General features: G+C 44.4%; 2 protein-coding genes across 9 annotated transcripts in view; one reads left to right on the top strand and one right to left on the bottom strand.

Moving 5' to 3' along the window:
- FOCAD (focadhesin) overlaps positions 1 to 5,940 on the bottom strand; it is a 141,826-nt gene extending 135,886 nt beyond the window's left edge. The window contains exons 1-2 of one of the 5 annotated variants that reach the window (XR_014506269.1): positions 4,715 to 4,796; positions 203 to 292 (exon numbers count right to left, since the gene is read on the bottom strand). Coding sequence is in view for 4 of the 5 variants with exons in the window: in XM_083419283.1 (XP_083275409.1) it covers positions 203 to 259 (57 nt within the window). In the remaining variant the exon portion in view is untranslated. Of the gene's footprint in view, positions 1 to 202; positions 293 to 3,463; positions 3,486 to 4,714; positions 4,797 to 5,808 lie in introns of those variants that run through there. The other 4 variants (XM_083419283.1, XM_083419282.1, XM_083419281.1 and 1 more) reach the window with 4 other exon arrangements.
- The window catches only part of MLLT3 (MLLT3 super elongation complex subunit), a 155,688-nt gene continuing 140,963 nt past the window's right edge, over positions 4,795 to 19,519 (top strand). Inside the window, exons 1-2 of one of the 4 annotated variants that reach the window (XM_083420101.1) lie at positions 4,795 to 4,831; positions 6,718 to 6,775. The gene's annotated coding sequence lies outside the window, so the exon portion shown is untranslated. Of the gene's footprint in view, positions 4,832 to 4,986; positions 4,999 to 5,985; positions 6,029 to 6,717; positions 6,803 to 19,519 lie in introns of those variants that run through there. The other 3 variants (XM_083420105.1, XM_083420100.1, XM_083420102.1) reach the window with 3 other exon arrangements.

Below are 19,519 nucleotides of genomic sequence, written 5' to 3'. Positions count from 1 at the left end.
CCTAAAGCTACAGATGCACAGGAAACTGGTCCACGGTGAAAAAAGGATGCCTTCAGGGTGTAGGAAGTGGGGTCCTCCAAGGATCTGCATGCAGAAAGGTGCTTTTTCACTTATTCATAAAGGAGTGAGGTGGCTGGGTTTGCTGATGGCATCAGATTGTCCAGGTGGGGAAAGCAAAAAGGGGAAGGATGCAGCTTCTTACCTGTGACTGTATAAGGGTGTTAGGGAAATCAAGTCTCTTTCTGATTTCTTCTGACATGGCTCTTTCTTCCACCTGCTACCCATTCAGCTTCTGCAAAGAGAGACAATCGAAGCACATCAACAAAGGCTAAGAATCCAAAGTCCGACTGTTAAGCAGATTGTAGTCATCCTAGCACCTTACCCTCCCCATCGTTGCTTTGAAATATCACACACTTTCCTTCCTCCTGTTATTCTCTCTCTCTTTTAAAACGACACAAAACAAAACATGCACAATACATATAATCTGATGTCAGCCAAAATAATCCGAAAATCAAACGGTAGTGAAAGCCGGTTTTGTACATCTTTCTTCTAAAGGAGCTTTTCCATCCGATGACTGTTGGATGGATGCATTTCAGATACGCATTCTGTTTCCAGGATCCCCAGATCAGGATCCTGCCCTCCTCTTGCATTTGCTCACAAATATGATTATATGTTGTTGTTGTTTGTTTAGTCGTGTCTGACTCTTCGTGACCCCATGGACCAGAGCACGCCAGGCACTCCTGTCTTCCACTGCCTCCTGCAGTTTGGTCAAACTCATGCTGGTAGCTTTGAGAACACTGTCCAACCATCTCCTCCTCTGCCGTCCCCTTCTCCTTGTGCCCTCCATCTTCCCCAACATCAGGGTCTTTTCCAGGGAGTCTTCTCTTCTCATGAGGTGGCCAAAGTATTGGAGCCTCAGCTTCAGGATCTGTCCTTCCAGTGAGCACTCAGAGCTGATTTCCTTAAGAATGGAGAGGTTTGATCTTCTTGAAGTTCAAAAGCATCAATTCTTCAGCGATCAGCCTTCTTTATGGTCCAGCTCTCACTTCCATTCATCACTACTGGGGAAACCATAGCTTGAACTATACAGACTTTTGTTGGCAAGGTGATGTCTCTGCTTTTTAAGATGCTGTCTAGGTATGTCATTGCTTTCCTCCCAAGAAGCAGGCGTCTTTTAATTTCGTGGCTGCTGTCACCATCTGCAGTGATCATGGAGCCCAAGAAAGTAAAATCTCTCACTGCCTCCATTTCTTCCCCTTCTATTTGCCAGGAGGTGATGGGCCCAGTGGCCATGATCTTCATTTTTTTGATGTTGAGCTTCAGACCATATTTTGTGCTCTCTTCTTTCACCCTCATTAAAAGGTTCTTTAATTCCTCCTCACTTTCTGCCATCAAGGTTGTGTCATCTGCATATCTGAGATTGTTGATATTTCTTCCGGCAATCTTAATTCATCCAGCCCAGCCTTTTGCATGATGACTTCTGCATATAAGTTAAAAAAGCAGGGAGACAAAATACAGCCTTGTCGTACTCCTTTCCCAATTTTGAACCAATCCGTTGTTCCATATCCAGTTCTAACTGTAGCTTCTTGTCCCACATAGAGATTTCTCAGGAGACAGATGAGGTGATCAGGCATTCCCATTTCTTTAAGAACTTGCCATAGTTTGCTGTGGTCGGCACAGTCCAAGGCTTTTGCATACTCAATGAAGCAGAAGTAGATGTCTTTCTGGAACTCTCTAGCTTTCTCCATAATCCAGCACATATAATCTCCATAATTTCTCCATAATCCAATGAGTACACCAATGGGAGCTCCCAGGAACCTCAAACTGACCTGCTTCCCAGTCGGCTGCGATGAGGTTCTCTGGCCACGTACCCCGAAAGCCCCACAAAGGACGTAATGAGAAGCCTCTTGAATGGGGAACTCTAACGAGATCCACATGCTGTAATGAAAACTGGCCAGCATATGGGAAGAGTAACTCATCTAGACATTATAGTGGTAGAAGCTGCACACTTCTATAGTCTAAAGGTAAGCACTTTATTGATCTGGCACCCCTTGCATTTCCCTCCAGGCAATGGCCTGATGTACAGCTTCTGTCCCAGGCAAAAGTCAGTTGTCAACGAGACGTTTCCATTACACTTTTGCGCGTAGAAAATTGAAAGGCATCAAGGTCCTTGAACGTCTTTGATGGTCCCCAAATACTTTCGAGCGCTACTCCACAATACTCTATGGCAGGGCTAGGAAACCTGTGGCCCTCCAGATGTGGCAGGACTCCAGATGTTTCCATTAGTCCTGGCTAACCATGAAGATGGGAGCTGTAGTCCAGCAACATCTGGGAGGGGCCACAGGTTCCTCATTCTTGCTCTATACCTGAAGGAGCGTCTCCACCCCCACCGTTCTGCCCGGACACTGAGGTCCAGCGCCAAGGGCCTTCTGGCGGTTCCCTCACCGCGAGAAGCCAAGTTACAGGGGACCAGGCAGAGGGCCTTCTCGGTGGTGGTGCCTGTCCTGTGCAACGCCCTCCCATCAGATGTCAAGGAAATAAAGAACTATCTGACATTTAGAAGACATCTGAAGGCAGCCCTGTTCAGGGAAGTTTTTAATGTGTGACACTTTAATGTATTTTTTATCTTTGTTGGAAGCCACCCAGAGTGGCTGGGGAAACCAAGCCAGATGGGCTGGATACAAATAATTAATTACTATTACTATGTCATCGTAGGATCCTCGGTTATACAGTTTCTGGTTATGCTTTGTTTATTTATGTAAAAGCCTTTGCAAACAGTTTGAAACATCTCTGGGCAGCGTCTTCAAGACTAAGTACATACTCTGAACGTATGGCTGACTCACACACAGTCATTAAAATGGCTGTACAGTGGTACCTCTGGTTACGTACTTAATTCATTCCGGAGGTCCGTTATTAACCTGAAACTGTTCTTAACCTGAAGCACCACTGCCGCCGCAGCACGTTTTCTGTTCTCATCCTGAAGCAAAGTTCTTAACCCGAGGTACTATTTCTGGGTTAGCGGAGTCTGTAACCTGAAGCGTATGTAATCTGAGGTACCACTGTAGAGCGTTCTCGCTCCAATGATCTGTACATGCAGGGTTCCCTATGGGCTTGCTTGAGAAGCAGGGGCCCCGGGCCCAAGAAGTTGGCTCCTAGGGCCCCAAGGCATGCCACTGTATTCCCAATAAGGTTTCCAAAACTCTAAATCCAACTCTCTCTAAATCAGGGTTTCCAAAACTTGGGTCTCCCTGCATTTCCCCCTAGATGACTCTTGGGACCCTTCCTATGCTTATTTGTTTTTAAATAATAATAATTCAGACCTCTTTACTGAAAGTTTAAAAGTACATAATTATACGTAAATAAAAGAGAGAGAAAGAGAAACAGAACCTGTGTAGAAGGGAAAGTAAAGGTAGGGAATGAACCCCAAAACTGTACCCTTTGGAAAGTTGTTATTGTACTTTGCCAGATCTTAACCTATTACAGTATTTGTAAGAATGGATTCCCAACATCATTGAATGTGTCCATGCCAAGTCTGCATTTATATGCAAGTTGTTCATATGTTGCGAGTTTGTAGAAGTCTCCAATCCAATCGCTGAAAGGAGCCGCCGCGTTTTTATTTTTCCAATTCATCAGTATCAAGTCTTTTTGCCGTGGTTTAGGGCATAAGAAAGTCCACTCGTATTGCCCTTTTAGAATCATAGAATCATAGAGTTGGAAGAGACCACAAGGGCCATTGAGTCCAACCCCCTGCCAAGCAAGAAACACCATCAGAGCACTCCTGACATATGGTTGTCAAGCCTCTGCTTAAAGACCTCCAAAGAAGGAGACTCCACCACACTCCTTGGCAGCAAATTCCACTGTTGAACAGCTCTTACTGTCAGGAAGTTCTTCCTAATGTTTAGGTGGAATCTTCTTTCTTGTAGTTTGGATCCATTGCTCCATGTCCGCTTCTCTGGAGCAGCAGAAAACAACCTTTCTCCCTCCTCTATGTGACATCCTTTTATATATTTGAACATGGCTATCTTATCACCCCTTAACCTCCTCTTCTCCAGGCTAAACATGCCCAGCTCCCTTACCCGTTCCTCATAAGGCATCGTTTCCAGGCCTTTGACCATTTTGGTTGCCCTCCTCTGGACACGTTCCAGTTTGTCAGTGTCCTTCTTGAACTGTGGTGCCCAGAACTAGACACAGTACTCCAGGTGAGGTCTGACCAGAGCAGAATACAGTGGCACTATTACTTCCCTTGATCTAGATGCTATACTCCTATTGATGCAGCCCAGAATTGCATTGGCTTTTTTAGCTGCCGCGTCACACTGTTGGCTTTACCAGATCTTAACTTTTGTAAGGTTCCATGTGCTGGGCGAATAATTCAAAAAGATATTGTATGAACTCCCATCATCTCTCGCTAGCAGGGCCAGCGGCCAGGGATGATGGGAGTCCCGAAACAGCTGGAGACTCCAGTTTGGGAGGAAAGTCTGGAGACTGGCCTGCCCCGCTCCCTATTCCGAGGCTGCCCTCCTTGCTCAGTGGTTAGAACCCTGCAAGGATTACCCCGTGGCTAGAACCCACAGACAGAACTCCGAAATCGGCACCCCGCAGTTTAGAACCCTGCAATTAGTGCCCCGCGGTTATTACCCCGCGGTTAGAACCCTGGGGTCAGTGACCTGCGGCGGTTAGAACCCCGCGGCGGCCAAGGTTCCAAGGCGCGGCTCACCTGTCAAGCAGCAGCAGCAACTTCGCAGCGTGGCGACTGGCCGGAGCGGCGCAGCCGCAGTAGCGCCCCCCTCTCTCTCCCCGCCCCGCCGCGCGGCCATCGACAAATCAGGGCAAGGTAAGGGCACGTCGGCTTCGATGCTGGTTCCGAGCATGCTCGCAGCCGGGGGAGCATGCGCATTAGGCACCAGGGGCTCGAAGGCCGCCCGGAGGGGGAGGGGCGGGAAGAATCGCCTCAGAGAGGAGAGGATACTTTTAATGAAGAATAAATAACAAATATTTACTGTAAACTGTAAACAACTGAAAAAAACACTAGCAGGATTGTAACAACTCTTGTAATGTAACAAGAGCTAAGGATATAATGGAGGGTTTTTAAAAATAAAAATAAAAATGGAGAAGTGGGAAGTCGAAGGATTCGAGGAATCCCTTGTTTGTGATGTTAATTCATATTTGAATGCAAACCTTAAGTGTAAAAGCAAAAAAAAAACCTAAATAAAAAAAATAGAATCTTAGAGTTGGAAGGGACTCCTGAGGGTCATCTAGTCCAACCCCCCACAATGCAGGAATCTCAGCTCAAGCATCCCTGGCTCATCTTAAAAGCCTCCAAGGAAGGAGAGGCCACCACCTCTTGAGGGAGACCTTTCCACCGTCAAACATCTCTTTCCCTTCCTGATGTTTAGTTGGAATCTCCTTCCTTGTACAGTGGTGCCCCGCAAGACGAATGCCTCGCAAGACGGAAAACCCGCAAGACGAAAGGGTTTTCCGTTTTCAGAGGCGCTTCGCAGGACGAATTTCCCTATGGGCTTGCTTCACAAGACGAAAATGACGAAAATTTTTGAGTTTTTTTTCCACTCCCCAACCGCTTTTTCTGAAGCGCTAAGCTGCTAATAGCCTTTTAGCAGCTAAACCGCTAATCCCTTAAGCCTTTAATAGCCGTTAATAGCCCTTAAACTGCCAATAGCGCTAATAGCGCTAATCCGCTAATGGGCTTGCTTCGCAAGACGAAAAAACCGCAAGACGGAAAGACTCGCGGAACGGATTCTTTTCGTCTTGCGAGGCACCACTGTAACTTGAAGCCATGGGTTCGAGTCCTACCCTCCAGAGCAGGAGAAGACAACGTTGCTCCCTCTTCCGTGTGACATCCCTTCAGATATTTGAAGATGGCTCTCCTATCTCCTCTCAGACTCCTCTTTCCGGGCTAAACATACCCAGCTCCTTCAACCGTTCTTCATCAGGCTTGGTTTCCATAGTAACATAGTAGAACATCACACACACCTATTTCTGTTCCTGCGTTTGAAAGCCAGTGTCCTCAACGGTCTTTCCAGGTCATCAGTTAAGATTTGCTGTTTTAAAATTACGAATTCAAAGCAAGAAGTAGCTTTTCTTTCTTTTCCGGTTTCATTCTGGCTGGGGATTAGTTTCCAGGTCTAATTCACAGGGCCGTTGTCGACCTATAAAGCCTTATGTGGCTCAGGACCTCAATGCCTTAAGAACCGCCTCTCCCCAAAGAAGACCAACCCGAACCCTGAACTTGTCCTCGAATGACCTTCTCTATGTCCCCCTACCCCAGAGAGGTTTGGAGAGTGGCAGCAAGAGAGCAGGGCCTTTTCTGTGGTGGCTCCCCAATGGGGAAACACTCTCGCCAGAGAGGCTCGCCTGACTCCATCATAACATGTCTTTAGGTGCCAGGCAAAAACATTCCCCTTTACCCAGGCCTATGGCTATTAAATAATCTATGGGCTGTAAAATGTGGGGGAAACGACTATTATTATGACAACTATTTTATTATTAGGCTGTTTGTCAGCTTTTTACTATGCTTTTTATTTTATTTATTCTGTAATGTATTATACCGCCCTGGGAGCTTTTGTAATGTATTAATGTAGTATACCGCCCTGGGAGCTTTTGATAAAGGGTGGTATACAAATGGAATTAGTAATAACAACAATTCACACATGATCGTGATAATAATAATAATAATGGGTTGTTATTGTTCCTATTTTGCAGGTGGAATAGAAAAAACTGCAGCTTTCCCAAGCTTCCATCTGCTCACCATTGATCACAGGTTATAACGCTCAACTGGAATATTGTTGTGAGTTTGGGGCATGGGTAGGCAAACTAAGGCCCAGGGGCCGGATCCAGCCCAATTGCCTTCTAAATCCGGCCTGCGGACGCCCCAGGAATCAGCGTGTTTTTACATGAGTAGAATGTGTCCTTTTATTTCAAATGCATCTCTGGGTTATTTGTGGGGTCTGCCCAGTGTTTTTACATGAGTAGAATGTGTGGTTTTATTTAAATTGCATATCTGGGTTATTTGTGGGGTCTGCCTGGTGTTTTTACATGAGTAGAATGTGTGCTTTTATTTAAAATGCATCTCTGGGTTGTTTGTGGGGCCTGCCTGGTGTTTTTACATGAGTAGAATGTGTGCTTTTATTTAAAAGGCATCTCTGGGTTATTTGTGGGGCATAGGAATTTGTCCCCCCCCCAAAAAAAAAAAAATAGACTGGCCCCCCACAAGGTCTGAGGGACAGTGGACTGCTGAAAAAGTTTGCTAGCTTGGGGGTTTGGACAGGGAAGGGTAAAATAAGGCCGGAATGGCGGCTTAACAGTTGGTCAGAAATAGGCGAAGCATCCTGGACTGTTCAGAACAGGAGCAAACCTCCTCTTCCCCGTTCCCTAGTGCTGTCTAGGTCTGAGGGGGGAAAGGAACAAAGGAAAATTGCAGTTTGAGTTGGTTAGAGTTGAGCTACGTTTTGCACCCTGCTGGCTCCTGGGGACTCATTTTAATTTTGTCCTCATCCTCTTCCTTGATGAGATGTCCAAAGGCAACACACCTTGGGGAAAGCTGTCAGGCAGTGCCAGCCCTGTTTGGGGAAGCTTTTAATGTTTAATGAATTCCTGTACAGTGGTACCTCAGTTACATACGTTTCAGGTTACATACGCTTCAGGTTACACACTCCGCTAACCCAGAAATAGTGCTTCAGGTTAAGAACTTTGCTTCAGGATAAGAACAGAAATTGGGTTCTGGCGGCACGGCAGCAGCAGGAGGCCCCATTAGCTAAAGTAGTGCTTCAGGTTAAGAACAGTTTCAGGTTAAGTACGGGCCTCCGGAACAAATTAAGTACTTAACCTGAGGTACCACTGTATTTTAATTTTGGGGGGGAAGCCGCCCAGAGTGGCTGGGGAAGCCCAGCCAGATGGGCGGGGTACAGTCATACCTCGGGTTAAATGTGCTTCAGGTTGAGCATTTTCAAGTTACGCTCCGCGGTGACCCGGAAGTAACGGAGCGCGTCGCTTCCGGGTTTCGCCGCTTGCGCATGCGCAGATGCTCAAAATGACATCACGCGCATGTGCAGAAGCAGCAAAACTCGGCACGCGCAGATGCCCAGTCGCATCTTACGTTCCATTCAGGATGCAAACGGGGCTCCGGAATGGATCCTGTTCGCATCCAGAGGTACCACTGTATAAATAAGATATTATTATTATTATTATTATTATTATTATTATTATTATTATTATTATTATTACTATTATTATCCTTCCCCTCTAAGTAAGAAGAGAGGCAGCTGGGGGCTGGCAGAGCACAGGCTGGAATTTGGGGGGCAGTACCCCATTTGCTCTGCTGATTTTTGGGGTTGTTAAAAAACGAGTGTCTCTTTTGGGGTTTCAAATGTGGGAGAAGCAGATTATAACAGGAAACTTGTGTGGCGTGGTTTTGAAAAGTGTAAGCTGGTTGTTAAAATTGCAACTTAGGCATGAGCTCACTAGGTGGTCTTAGGAAAAAAGCACCTTCTCTTCAGTTTCAATTTGCCACTTGTAATTTGGAAGGTAATAGTACATCCCACCTCGCGGGATTGCTACTGAAATAATGTGTGTGAAGTACTTTGCATGCCTGAAATATGCTACAAAAATGGCAAGCAATCATAGTACTGCAAGGCACACAAAATATTGTGTGTTATTTGTTTAAAAAAAATTATTCCACACAGCATGCCAAGTGATTCTGTGGTGGCGGCTTCCAGTAAAAACAACAACAGTGGAATACAATAAAATGATCACCATAGACCATTCACATCAAATCCCAGTCATTTAAAACATAGTATAATCAGTACAGATTATTAATAGTCCATGCATAACTGCAGAGGTTTGTGACCATACGCTTCACTGCTGCGTAGCCTAGACTTGGGAAATAAAGAACTCCTACCCAGCAGAGAGCAAGTATCGGCTGTTCTTTATGAATGCTATTTCTTCATAATTGCTCTCAGCACATTGTCACCTTTCGAATGTCTGAAAGGAGTACATCAAGTGTCATTCTGGATCACTACCCCACATAAAACCCCAAGGAGGATGAGAGGGAGGACTCGGAAGTGGGGCAGTGGGCAGTTTTGTGAAGGAAAAATAGAGCTTACATTCATGAATGCATTTATAGAAGAAAACTATTCACTCAGCTGAAGGTGCCTGCTTGGAACCTGTCTCTAACTTTTCTAACATAGTTTCCAGTCCAGTGATGGGAAATATGTAAGTCTAATATTTTGGATTAAGTGGTATAAATATTGCAAAGTAAAAATGAATGAATGCATTGCAAATTCATGAATGAATGGTGTTTATGGTATATAACGATGCTGATAGGAGACTTTGAAAAGGGGCTGCCAGTCAGAGAAAGACAAAACCAAGCTAGATAGGTAGACCTATGGTCTGACTCAATGTAGTAAGGAAGCTTTGTGTGTTCGTATTCCCTTAAATATCGCTTGATGTAAAATTGTAGTTAACAAAATAATCCGTGAGCATGAATAGGAGTGACATAGTTTAGAATTTATTATAGGAATCAGTCAAAGTAAACCTTTCCACTTAAACAAATATTTATTTTAAAGCTCTAAATCCAGGCACTAAAATGTAAATTGACCAAAAGAGCTTACATTATTACTATGATTAAGGGTAATTTAAAACACAGTAAACTTTTAGGTGCAGCCATTTTTAACCTAAACTGCAGTCGGCTGTATAAGACTGAAATCTACACAAGCAGTGGCCTTCATGCGGACAGCTGGCAGAAACCGTTGCACACATTACATATCATTAGGGGATGAAAAAGCTTTTATAGAAACCTATAACTAAGTCCCCTCTCCGCACTGCAGTATCACTGCTGGGAAGGCTAGAGTGTCACTAAAGTCATTATTTGCTAGGAAAGAAGATGTGTTTTCCTCTTTCTGTTAGGAAAATCATCCATGGAGAGTTTAGAGAAGAAGCTCTTTACTTGGACCACGGTGTCCTTACACTCACACACATAGAGCACCATTTCCCCAAATACAGTCACATTTGTTGTTGTTGTTGTTTAGTCGTTTAGTCGTGTCTGACTCTTCGTGACCCCATGGACCAGAGCACGCCAGGCACATCTCGTCCTCTGTCGTCCCCTTCTCCTTGTGCCCTTGATATCTCTCTGCAGGGCCTGCAAGACAGAGCTGTTCGGCCTGGCCTTTGGTTTGGACTCAGTCTGACCTTATGTTTCCCTCCCCTTATGGTCTTATCGGCTACTTATAAAATGAGGCTGCATTTAAAATTGCATTTTAACCTGTATTTTAAATTGGTGTCCCCCCCCCCCCCTATTTTATGTTTTTACTGTAATTTTACTGGTGATAGCCACACTAAGCCTGGCTCTGGCCGGGAAGGGTGGTGTATAAATAAAAATTATTATTATTATTATTATTATTATTATTATTATTATTATTATTATTATTATTATTATTATTACGGCCCCAAACAACCTCTTGGCCTATTTGCTGAATCGGTGCAGTCATCGTTGCCTGGTGCTGACTTATGGAAACCAAAGCAGGCGGAGGGACCACAGTTCAGTGGGTCAGTCTCTGGCATCTCGCTTTTCAAAAGGCCTCAGGAGCAGGTGCTAAGAAAGGTGTACCCCCCCCCCCCAAGCCTGGGAGATCCTGCCAGTGAGAGTGGATAATCTTGGGCTACCCAGACTACTCATCTAACCTGCTGTAAAGGGAGCTCCCTATGTTCCTAAAAGGGGCGCAGGTGGTGCTGTGGGTTAAACCACAGAGCCTAGGACTTGCCGATCAGAAGGTTGGCAGTTCGAATCCCCGTGACGGGGTGAGCTCCCATTGTTCGGTCCCTGCTCCTGCCAACCTAGCAGTTCGAAAGCATGTCAAAGTACAAGTAGATAAATAGGTACCGCTCCGGCAGGAAGGTAAACGGCGTTTCTGTGCGCTGCTCTGGTTCGCCAGAAGCGGCTTAGTCATGCTGGCCACATGACCCGGAAGCTGTACGCCGGCTCCCTCGGCCAATAAAGTGAAATGAGCGCCACAACCCCAGAGTCGGTCACGACTGGACCTAATAGTCAGGAGTCCCTTTATGTTCCTAAAGCTACAGATGCAAAGGAAACTGGTCCACAGTGAATCAACAAGTGAAAAAAGGATGCCTTCAGGGTGTAGGAAGTGGGGTCCTCCAAGGATCTGCATACGGAAAGGTGCTTTTTCACTTATTCATAAAGGAGTGAGGTGGCTGGGTTTGCTGATGGCATCAAATTGTCCAGGTGGGAAAAACAAAAAGGAGAAGGATGCAGCTTCTTACCTGTGACTGTATAAGGGTGTTAGGGAAATCAAGTCTCTTTCTGATTTCTTCTGACATGGCTCTTTCTTCCACCTGCTACCCATTCAGCTTCTGTAAACAGAGACAATCGAAGCACATCAACAAAGGCTAAGAATCCAAAGTCCAACTGTTAAGCAGATTGTAGTCATCCTAGCATCTTACCCTCCCCATCGTTGCTTTGAAATATCACACACTTTCCTTCCTCCTGTTATTCTCTCTCTCTTTTAAAACGACACAAAACAAAACATGCACAATACATATAATCTGATGTCAGCCAAAATAATCGGAAAATCAAACGGTAATGAAAGCCGGTTTTGTACATCATTCTTTTGAAGGAGCTTTTCTGAGATGACTGTTGGATGGATGCATTTCAGATACTCATTCTGTTTCCAGGATCCCCAGATCAGGATTCTCCCCTCTTGCATTTGCTCACAAATACGACTATATGTTCTTATTGTTGTTTAGTCGTTTAGTCATGTCCAACTCTTCATGACCCCATGGACCAGAGCACGCCAGGCACTCCTGTCTTCCACTGCCTCCCGCAGTTTGGTCAGACTCATGCTGGTAGCTTCGAGAACACTGTCCAGCCATCTCGTCCTCTGTCGTCCCCTTCTCCTTGTGCCCGCCATCTTTCCCAACATCAGGGTCTTTTCCTGGGAGTCTTCTCTTCTCATGAGGTGGCCAAAGATTTGGAGCCTCAGCTTCAGGATCTGTCCTCCCAGTGAGCACTCAGGGCTGATTCCCTTCAGAATGGATAGGCTTGATCTTCTTGCAGTCCACAGGACTCTCAAGAGTCTCCTCCAGCACCAGAATTCAAAAGCATCAATTCTTCAGCGATCAGCCTTCTTTATGGTCCAGCTCTCACTTCCATACATCACTACTGGGAAAACCATAGCGTGAACTAAACGGACACTTGTCTGCAAGGTGATGTCTCTGCTTTTTAAGATGCTGTCTAGGTTTGTCATTGCATTTCTCCCAAGAAGCAGGCGTCTTTTAATTTCGTGGCTACTGTCACCATCTGCAGTGATCATGGAGCCCAAGAAAGCAAAATCTCTCACTGCCTCCATTTCTTCCCCTTCTATTTGCCAGGGGGTGATGGGCCCAGTGGCTATTCTCTTCTTTTTTTTGATGTTGAGCTTACACACACAATCATATGGGTCCAATTGCATGGACTTTCTCAGTGTGAAATTGCCACCCACCCACCACCAGGGGGGAAATAGAATCGCAACTGCTCAATTCACGCAGCAGCACAGGATTGCATTACAGCAAGTCAGCCTCATGCCGTGGCTGGGTATGAAAAAAAAAGTCTGGAGAGAAATGCATAGCAGTGGACTCCAGCTTTCCTAACGGTACAACTAGAATCTTAGAATTGCAGAGTTGGAAGGGACCGGAGGATCAGTCCAACCCTCCGCAAGGCAGGAATATGCAGCAGATCAAATCTGCAACCTTGGCGTTGTCAGCACCATTCTGTAACCAACGGAGCTATCCAGGCTCAACTGAACCTGGGTTCTCCTGAATCTCTGGAAGTCAGATGGGCAGGAGAAACAGCCTAATCCCTTATGCCAGAGGATTCTTATACCTGAAGGAGCGTCTCCACCCCCATCGTTCTCCCTGGACACTGAGATCCAGCTCCGAGGGCCTTCTGGTGGTTCCCTCCCTGCAAGAAGTGAGGTTACAGGGAACCAGGCAGAGGGCCTTCTCGGTAGTGGTGCCCGCCCTGTGGAACGCCCTCCCATCAGATGTCATAGAGAAGAACAACTACCAGACTTTTAAAAGGCAGCCCTGTTTAGGGAAGCTTTTAATGTTTAACAGACCACTGTATTTTAATACTTTGTTGGAAGCTGCCCAGGGTGGCTGGGGAGACCCAGCCAGATGGGCAGGGTATAAATATTAAATTATGTTGTTGTTGTTGTTACCCGTCCCAAGTGGCACATTCTCTCTTGCACAACTTTCTAGGGACTTCATGCTAATGTTGGGCAGCACTGCAGGCAGAACATGTATATGGAGCATACAGTAGCCTACATTCCAACCATGCAAAAATCAAAGGCTTCTAAACACACACACAGCTCCATCCAGGCAAAGAGGCATTATCATGGCTCAAGAATGCACTCCAGCCAGGCAAAGCACTTAAATTAGCCAGGCATTTGCAGATCTTAATACCTAGCTTTTAGTGATACTGTTATCTGTTTGTTTGTTCTCTTCTGCTGTGGGTTGCTGTGTTTGTTATTCTAATTTGTTGTTTTAATGTATATTGTAAAGCCTTGGGATTTGATAATGAAGGGAGGTGCATAAAGGTTTTAAATAAATAGTAAACAGAGGGTGGCTTTCAGTCACAGAGGCCCCTTAGAAGAACAAACTTTTGGGGGAAATGAACTTCTTGAGGTGGAAGTCTGACAGGGGAGAGGCTCAACGCTGTCCACCTTTCCTATCCCCTTGAATAATGATAGTAAGGACCAAAGCATTATTTGAGTAGGTGCATGAAAGGAAGCAGCCATGGGGAAAATCAGGAGAGAATTTGGAGCAGCACCAAAAGTCGGAAAAATTGTACAGTACAGTGGTACCTCAGGTTAAGTACTTAATTTGTTCCGGAGGTCCGTACTTAACCTGAAACTGTATTTAACCTGAAGCACCACTTTAGCTAATGGGGCCTCCTGCTGCCGCTATGCCGCCGGAGCACGATTTCTGTTCTCATCCTGAAGCAAAGTTCTTAACCTGAAGCACTATTTCTGGGTTAGCGGAGTCTGTAACCTGAAGCGTATGTAACCTGAAGCGTATGTAACCTGAGGTGCCACTGTACAAAGTTGGTTTGCTTTACTCTTACGTATGACGTCATTTTGCAAAAGTTTGCATCCCAGTTTAAAGGGAAATAGTATAACCTGCTGGTTTGGACAGATCTAGCCTGGTCACTGACAAACCTCCTTTTAAACTGTTCCATCACGAATGAAGATCAAAGTCATGTGCCAAACCATCTGTTAGACTGGTCAGGGTCGCAGAGAGGCAGGGACTGATGTATTAGGGACCTCAGACATGGAACTTTCATTTTTAAAAAACCCCAAAGGAAGTCTTTAGGTTTCTTAGAAAGAAAGTTACGAAGCAAAATGTGTAGGTACCTTTTTAAGTGATTTCTCTTACATTAGCCAGCCTTGCTGCTCCCGGCTTTCATTGCAGCAGACAGAAGTTCAACAGGTTAAGCCTTTTTCCAGTATGGGAATACAATTATGTGGAAAGCTTCGCCTCTCCCCATTTTGTCTGCCAGACGTTTTATCACTAGTTGAGTTCTTATGTTCTCAAGAAAAAGACTCTGCTTTTGGTTGTATGCAAATAAGGAACTATAAAATCAAATTGTGCATCTGTTAATCCTATCCTGAATCCAGATTCTTATTTCTAAGAGTCTCAGGTTTCTGGATGAAAGTACCACTACTGATCATATATGTACGATTCCTATTAGCTGGCTGTTCCGGACTGGCAACATAACAACCAGTCATGAATAGTGACCCTGTTCATTTCTGAACTAGGCAATCAGCCTTTGCTGGCTTCTACATTACAACTTGGACACTTTTGAAAAGACAATAGAGTGGGTATAATCCTTCCATTATTTTTCAGTATTTTTGCACAAAGTAAAATGCACTCTAAACATGTTGATGGAGAGAAAGGTTGACGGTGTTGATCATTTGCTAGGATAGTATTTCCCTCTTGACTCCCATCAGAAATGGCTTACATTTTCCTGTTTTAATTGAGAAGTGTGATGAGAAATCTTATTTTTCTCCCATCTAAATAAATAGAATTACACCATGGTGTGTCACTATTGCCCACCAACATAATAACAATGTGAATAACACAGTAGCAAGTTTCCAAATATCAATGACATCCTAATCCCAACAGGCTTCAGCTAAATGACATGGAGGCAATCTGCCTAAGATGTTCTATTCTGGCAAAAGAAAAAGATGTGAAAGCCAGCCCGGGGATGGGGGGGGGGGGAGAGAGAGAGAGAGAGGAATGAAGATAAAATCATGCAAGATGTTGAAATGGAGAATATAAGCTTTCATGCAAATATTGCCGTGCAGACAGTGCAGACTGTCATTTTCATAATCAAGATTTTGAGTTCTACAAATCCATGTTTAAGAAAGCAAAACGTACACTTTGAATGGGATAAATCAGTGTTCAGTAGAAAAAAAACACTTGCTATTTTGTTTTGCTTATTAATATAAAGGACAAATAATCTCTGAATGAAGAAGATTTGAGCATTCCATATTTAGCACTAGTTCAAATGATCAGTTTTATATCTGCACAATGCTCCCAGAATGCCTCTAGTGATGCATTCACATCAATAATGGCTTAGAAGAACCTGGGTTTCCATAGATACAGATGCTGCTTTTTGGCAGCAACTTGTATGATAATCATAACCCTCTTTTCATAGTCATGCTGATAAGAAGCACAATATTTAAAAGTAAACTATCCATGTCTTTGGCTAATGACCAAATTCCTATCTCATTTCTATTACCTTTTTCATAAAATTAAATTCATTTTTCATCATTTAAATTCATGCAATTTCATATCCTAATTTCCATCACGATTTTTGTATACGGAGGTATAAAACTGAATATTTGAATAAATTATCTTTGCAGTATTAAGCAAAGAGATGGCAGCTATCTTTGAAACTATTCCACCTCTTTAATTTTTGTATGGTTCTCATTCAATAAGCTAACTGGTTCTTATGTAATAAGCTAATGGTCAAATCCCACATTTTGTCCCTCCCTCACTTACATTATCTATCTCAGCATAATATTAATTTAAGCAGGAAATTTCCAAAATAAGCACCGTGACTAGGCAGTTCAGACATATAGTGGCAAATCTCAAGAATGACCAAATGCCATGGGCAAATTTCAGAATTTCTTTGTGATTGCAAGACTTCTGATTTTTTAATTTTTTTAAAAAAATTATCAAGGGAAAGCTGTGAAATGTCCAAAATTCCTCAAGGTAAGCCAGAGTTTGTGAGTGAATTTGGGTGGGATGGAGATTTAAGGAACTTAGCAAGAGGTAAAAGAGTTTTTGAGGTTTGTGTCACCATCTCTTGAAACCCTTAAGAAATGTCAAGTACATGCTAGAGTCCGATGTAAATATCATGTTTCCCTTTATGTGCAAAATATCCCTTTAAGAAACAGTTGCAGGGCTTGTCCACACCAGAGTTTAATGTGTGTTTGCACCTGTTTGCATTCCCATTTGTGTGGTCCACATGAGATTCCCCTCAAACAATACCAATATTGATGCTTCCTTCCCAGCCCCCATAAATTCAGTTTACCAATACAGTGGCACCTCGGGTTACATACACTTCAGGTTACATATGCTTCAGGTTACAGACTCCGCTAACCCAAAAATAGTGCTTCAGGTTAAGAACTTTGCTTCAGGATGAGAACAGAAATCGTGCTCCGGCGGCGCGGCAGCAGCAGGAGGCCCCATTAGCTAAAGTGGTGCCTCAGGTTAAGAACAGTTTCAGGTTAAGTACGGACCTCCAGAACGAATTAAGTACTTAACCCGAGTTACCACTGTACAGGGATAATATGATAAATTAGGGGAAATCAGGCTCTAAATCACTCCCACGGGGTTGCAGATGAGTTGTTCCGGAGTTTGGGAATGGGTGGATCAAATGTCACTTTCTGCCACCCCCCTTTCCGCTCCCTCTACTTCCTCACAGCTTTCATTTCTTTTCCAACTGTGCTCCTAAACCATTTCCGGCATTCTCCTTAACTTTTTTATTTTCTCATTGATCCTTCAGATTTGCACAAAACCAAAAACCTGCACAAACAAGAAATGTTTAATGCTGTTTGCTTGTGCACTTCCCAGGTTTTGTGCAAATCTGAGGGATCGAAAGAAAAAAAGATATACACTGGATATTGCACAGCTCTCTGCACACATGCCCTGTTGATACTTAATCATCTTAACACAGGGGTCCTCAAACTTTTTCAGCCGGGGGCCGGTCCATTGTCCCTCAGACCTTGTAGTGGGGCTGGACTATATTTTGAAAAAAAATGAATGAGGGACGATGAGCGACTTGCAAAAGGGCTGCTTTAAATGGCGGCCACTCAAGAGGGGCACTCAGCCAATTGCGGCTCCTATGTCTTGCGAACGGCAGGGCCTCGCGGTGGGGGGGGGGGCGGGATGATGAGCCGCGCGCGAAAGGGCTCTGGAGAGGGGCTGTCACCAACAAAGCCCAGCCCCCTTCCTCCTCTAGGCAGGGCGGGGAGAAACCATGAGGAGGGAGGGAGGAGGCGGCGCCGCTGCCACTGTATGAGGGAGAGGGAGGGAGAGGGAAAGAATGTGCGTGCTGGCGATCCACGTGGCAATTTCCGGACTGTGCGCAGACTGGATTTAAATAAATAAATAAATAAATTTTATTTATACCCCGCCCTCCCCTTCCAGAGCCGGGCTCAGGGCGGCTAACACCAGTAAAATTACAGTAAAAACATAATGGGGGGGGGGGGACCAATTTAAAATACAGGTTAAAATGCAATTTAAAATGCAGCCTCATTTTAAAAGTAGCCCATAGATCAAGACTATAAGGGGAGGGCAACATAAGGGTCAGACTGAGTCCAAACCAAAGCCCAGGTGGAAAGATGTCTTGCAGGCCCTGTGGAAAGATATCAAGTCCCGCAGGGCCCTAGTTTCTTGTGACAGAGCGTTCCACCAAGTCGGGGCCAGTGCTGAAAAGGCCCTAGCCTTAGTTGAGACCAATCTAACCACCTTGTGACTTGGGACCTCCAAAATGTTGTCATTTGTGGACCTTAAGGTCCTCCGTGGGGCATACCAGGAGAGATGGTCCCGTAGAAGTCAATTGGGCAATTGGGCCTGATCCGGCCTTCGGGCCTTTGTTTACCAACCCATGTCATAACAGAATCAACAGATTAGAAAGCAGGGATACACACGAAAGGGAACGTCTGTTGGTATGAATGGGAAAGATTGAAGTAGCTCCTCATATACAAATGTACATGTTTATGAGTGTGGACTAGTACAAACTAATTTGAATGTTGGAAAGTGGATTAACAGCTAAATATTGATCAAATGTGGATAAGCCCTTAGTTAATGGTGTGTTCTGTTCTGCAGTGCTGGTGACAATCATACCTGGCTATCGGGAGGTTTTAAAGCATTCTGAGGGTACGGGAGGCAACAGAAATGGGTAACATTGCGAAATGCTGAGTTATAGTGGTGGGGAGTTCTGCAGGATACCAAAATTAAAGAAGCACAAATATACAAACTGGTGTTTATAAAAAGGGGGACCACAGGCATAATTTCCCCATAGACGGTGCCATAAATGGGATCTGTTTCCCTGTACCCCACTTTCTCCTAGGGCTACTTTTTAAGAAAGAAAACAATCATGGGGAGCAGTTCCAATTATAGAACTGTGTAACATTTAGTTTGACTCCTAATTGGCTCTGTGGGTTGGAGCCAGAGGTTTTCTAATTCTGCTACCTGAGACCTTCTAATTAAAGATCCCTGGCTGGACCGTTCTCTAAGGGCTAGGGGAGGTTTGCAGGGCATAGAGATGTGAGGCTGCTGTTTACTCTTAAAAGCAAGAGAATCACAAACGCAGTTCCATTTTCCCAACAGCAGAAGCTTCTCAAGTCTCTTCTGTACTTAGCATTTAATTCAGCAAATAATTGGGATAATTAACTTAGGTAGAGAGCTACTAATTACGTTTAAACTAGCCTAGCATAAAAGTGTCATCAGAATCAGGTCAGAATGACTTTCTGTCAGTCGCATATTTGCAATTACTGAAGCAAATGAATTATTTGAGCCAGGTTTGTGTTTGTTTTACTAGGTTTTCTCCAGAGCATAGATGTTCTCGAGGCAATGAAAAGTCAAATACTTCCCTGTAGGTCTCTCAACCAGACTTTCCACTCTGAACAGCTTTCCTTATTTGTCTCCGGAGGCCTATAACGTTTTTATTTACTTTTTTGGAAAAGAAAAGAAAAAGTTCCGTAGCTAATGTCATATGTGGCTGGCTATTACTTTGCCTGTATTTCTTGTCAGCTGTTTCTTACCTAGAATTGGGATGCTAGTTAGTATTAGCAGGATATAGTCTTTAAAAAATTAAATGTCATCACCAGTCATATCAAGTAATAGGCCTTATGGGGTTCAACTCAGGTAGAGGCGAATGTAAGCAATCTGAAGCCAATGGATTCAAGATTCCAGTCATACCAGGCGGGTGGTGTAGCAT

Source organism: Podarcis tiliguerta (assembly GCF_965153285.1).
Source record: "Podarcis tiliguerta genome assembly, chromosome: 17".
Taxonomy (NCBI): domain Eukaryota; kingdom Metazoa; phylum Chordata; class Lepidosauria; order Squamata; family Lacertidae; genus Podarcis; species Podarcis tiliguerta.
This window is presented reverse-complemented; position numbering and strand designations above follow the sequence as displayed.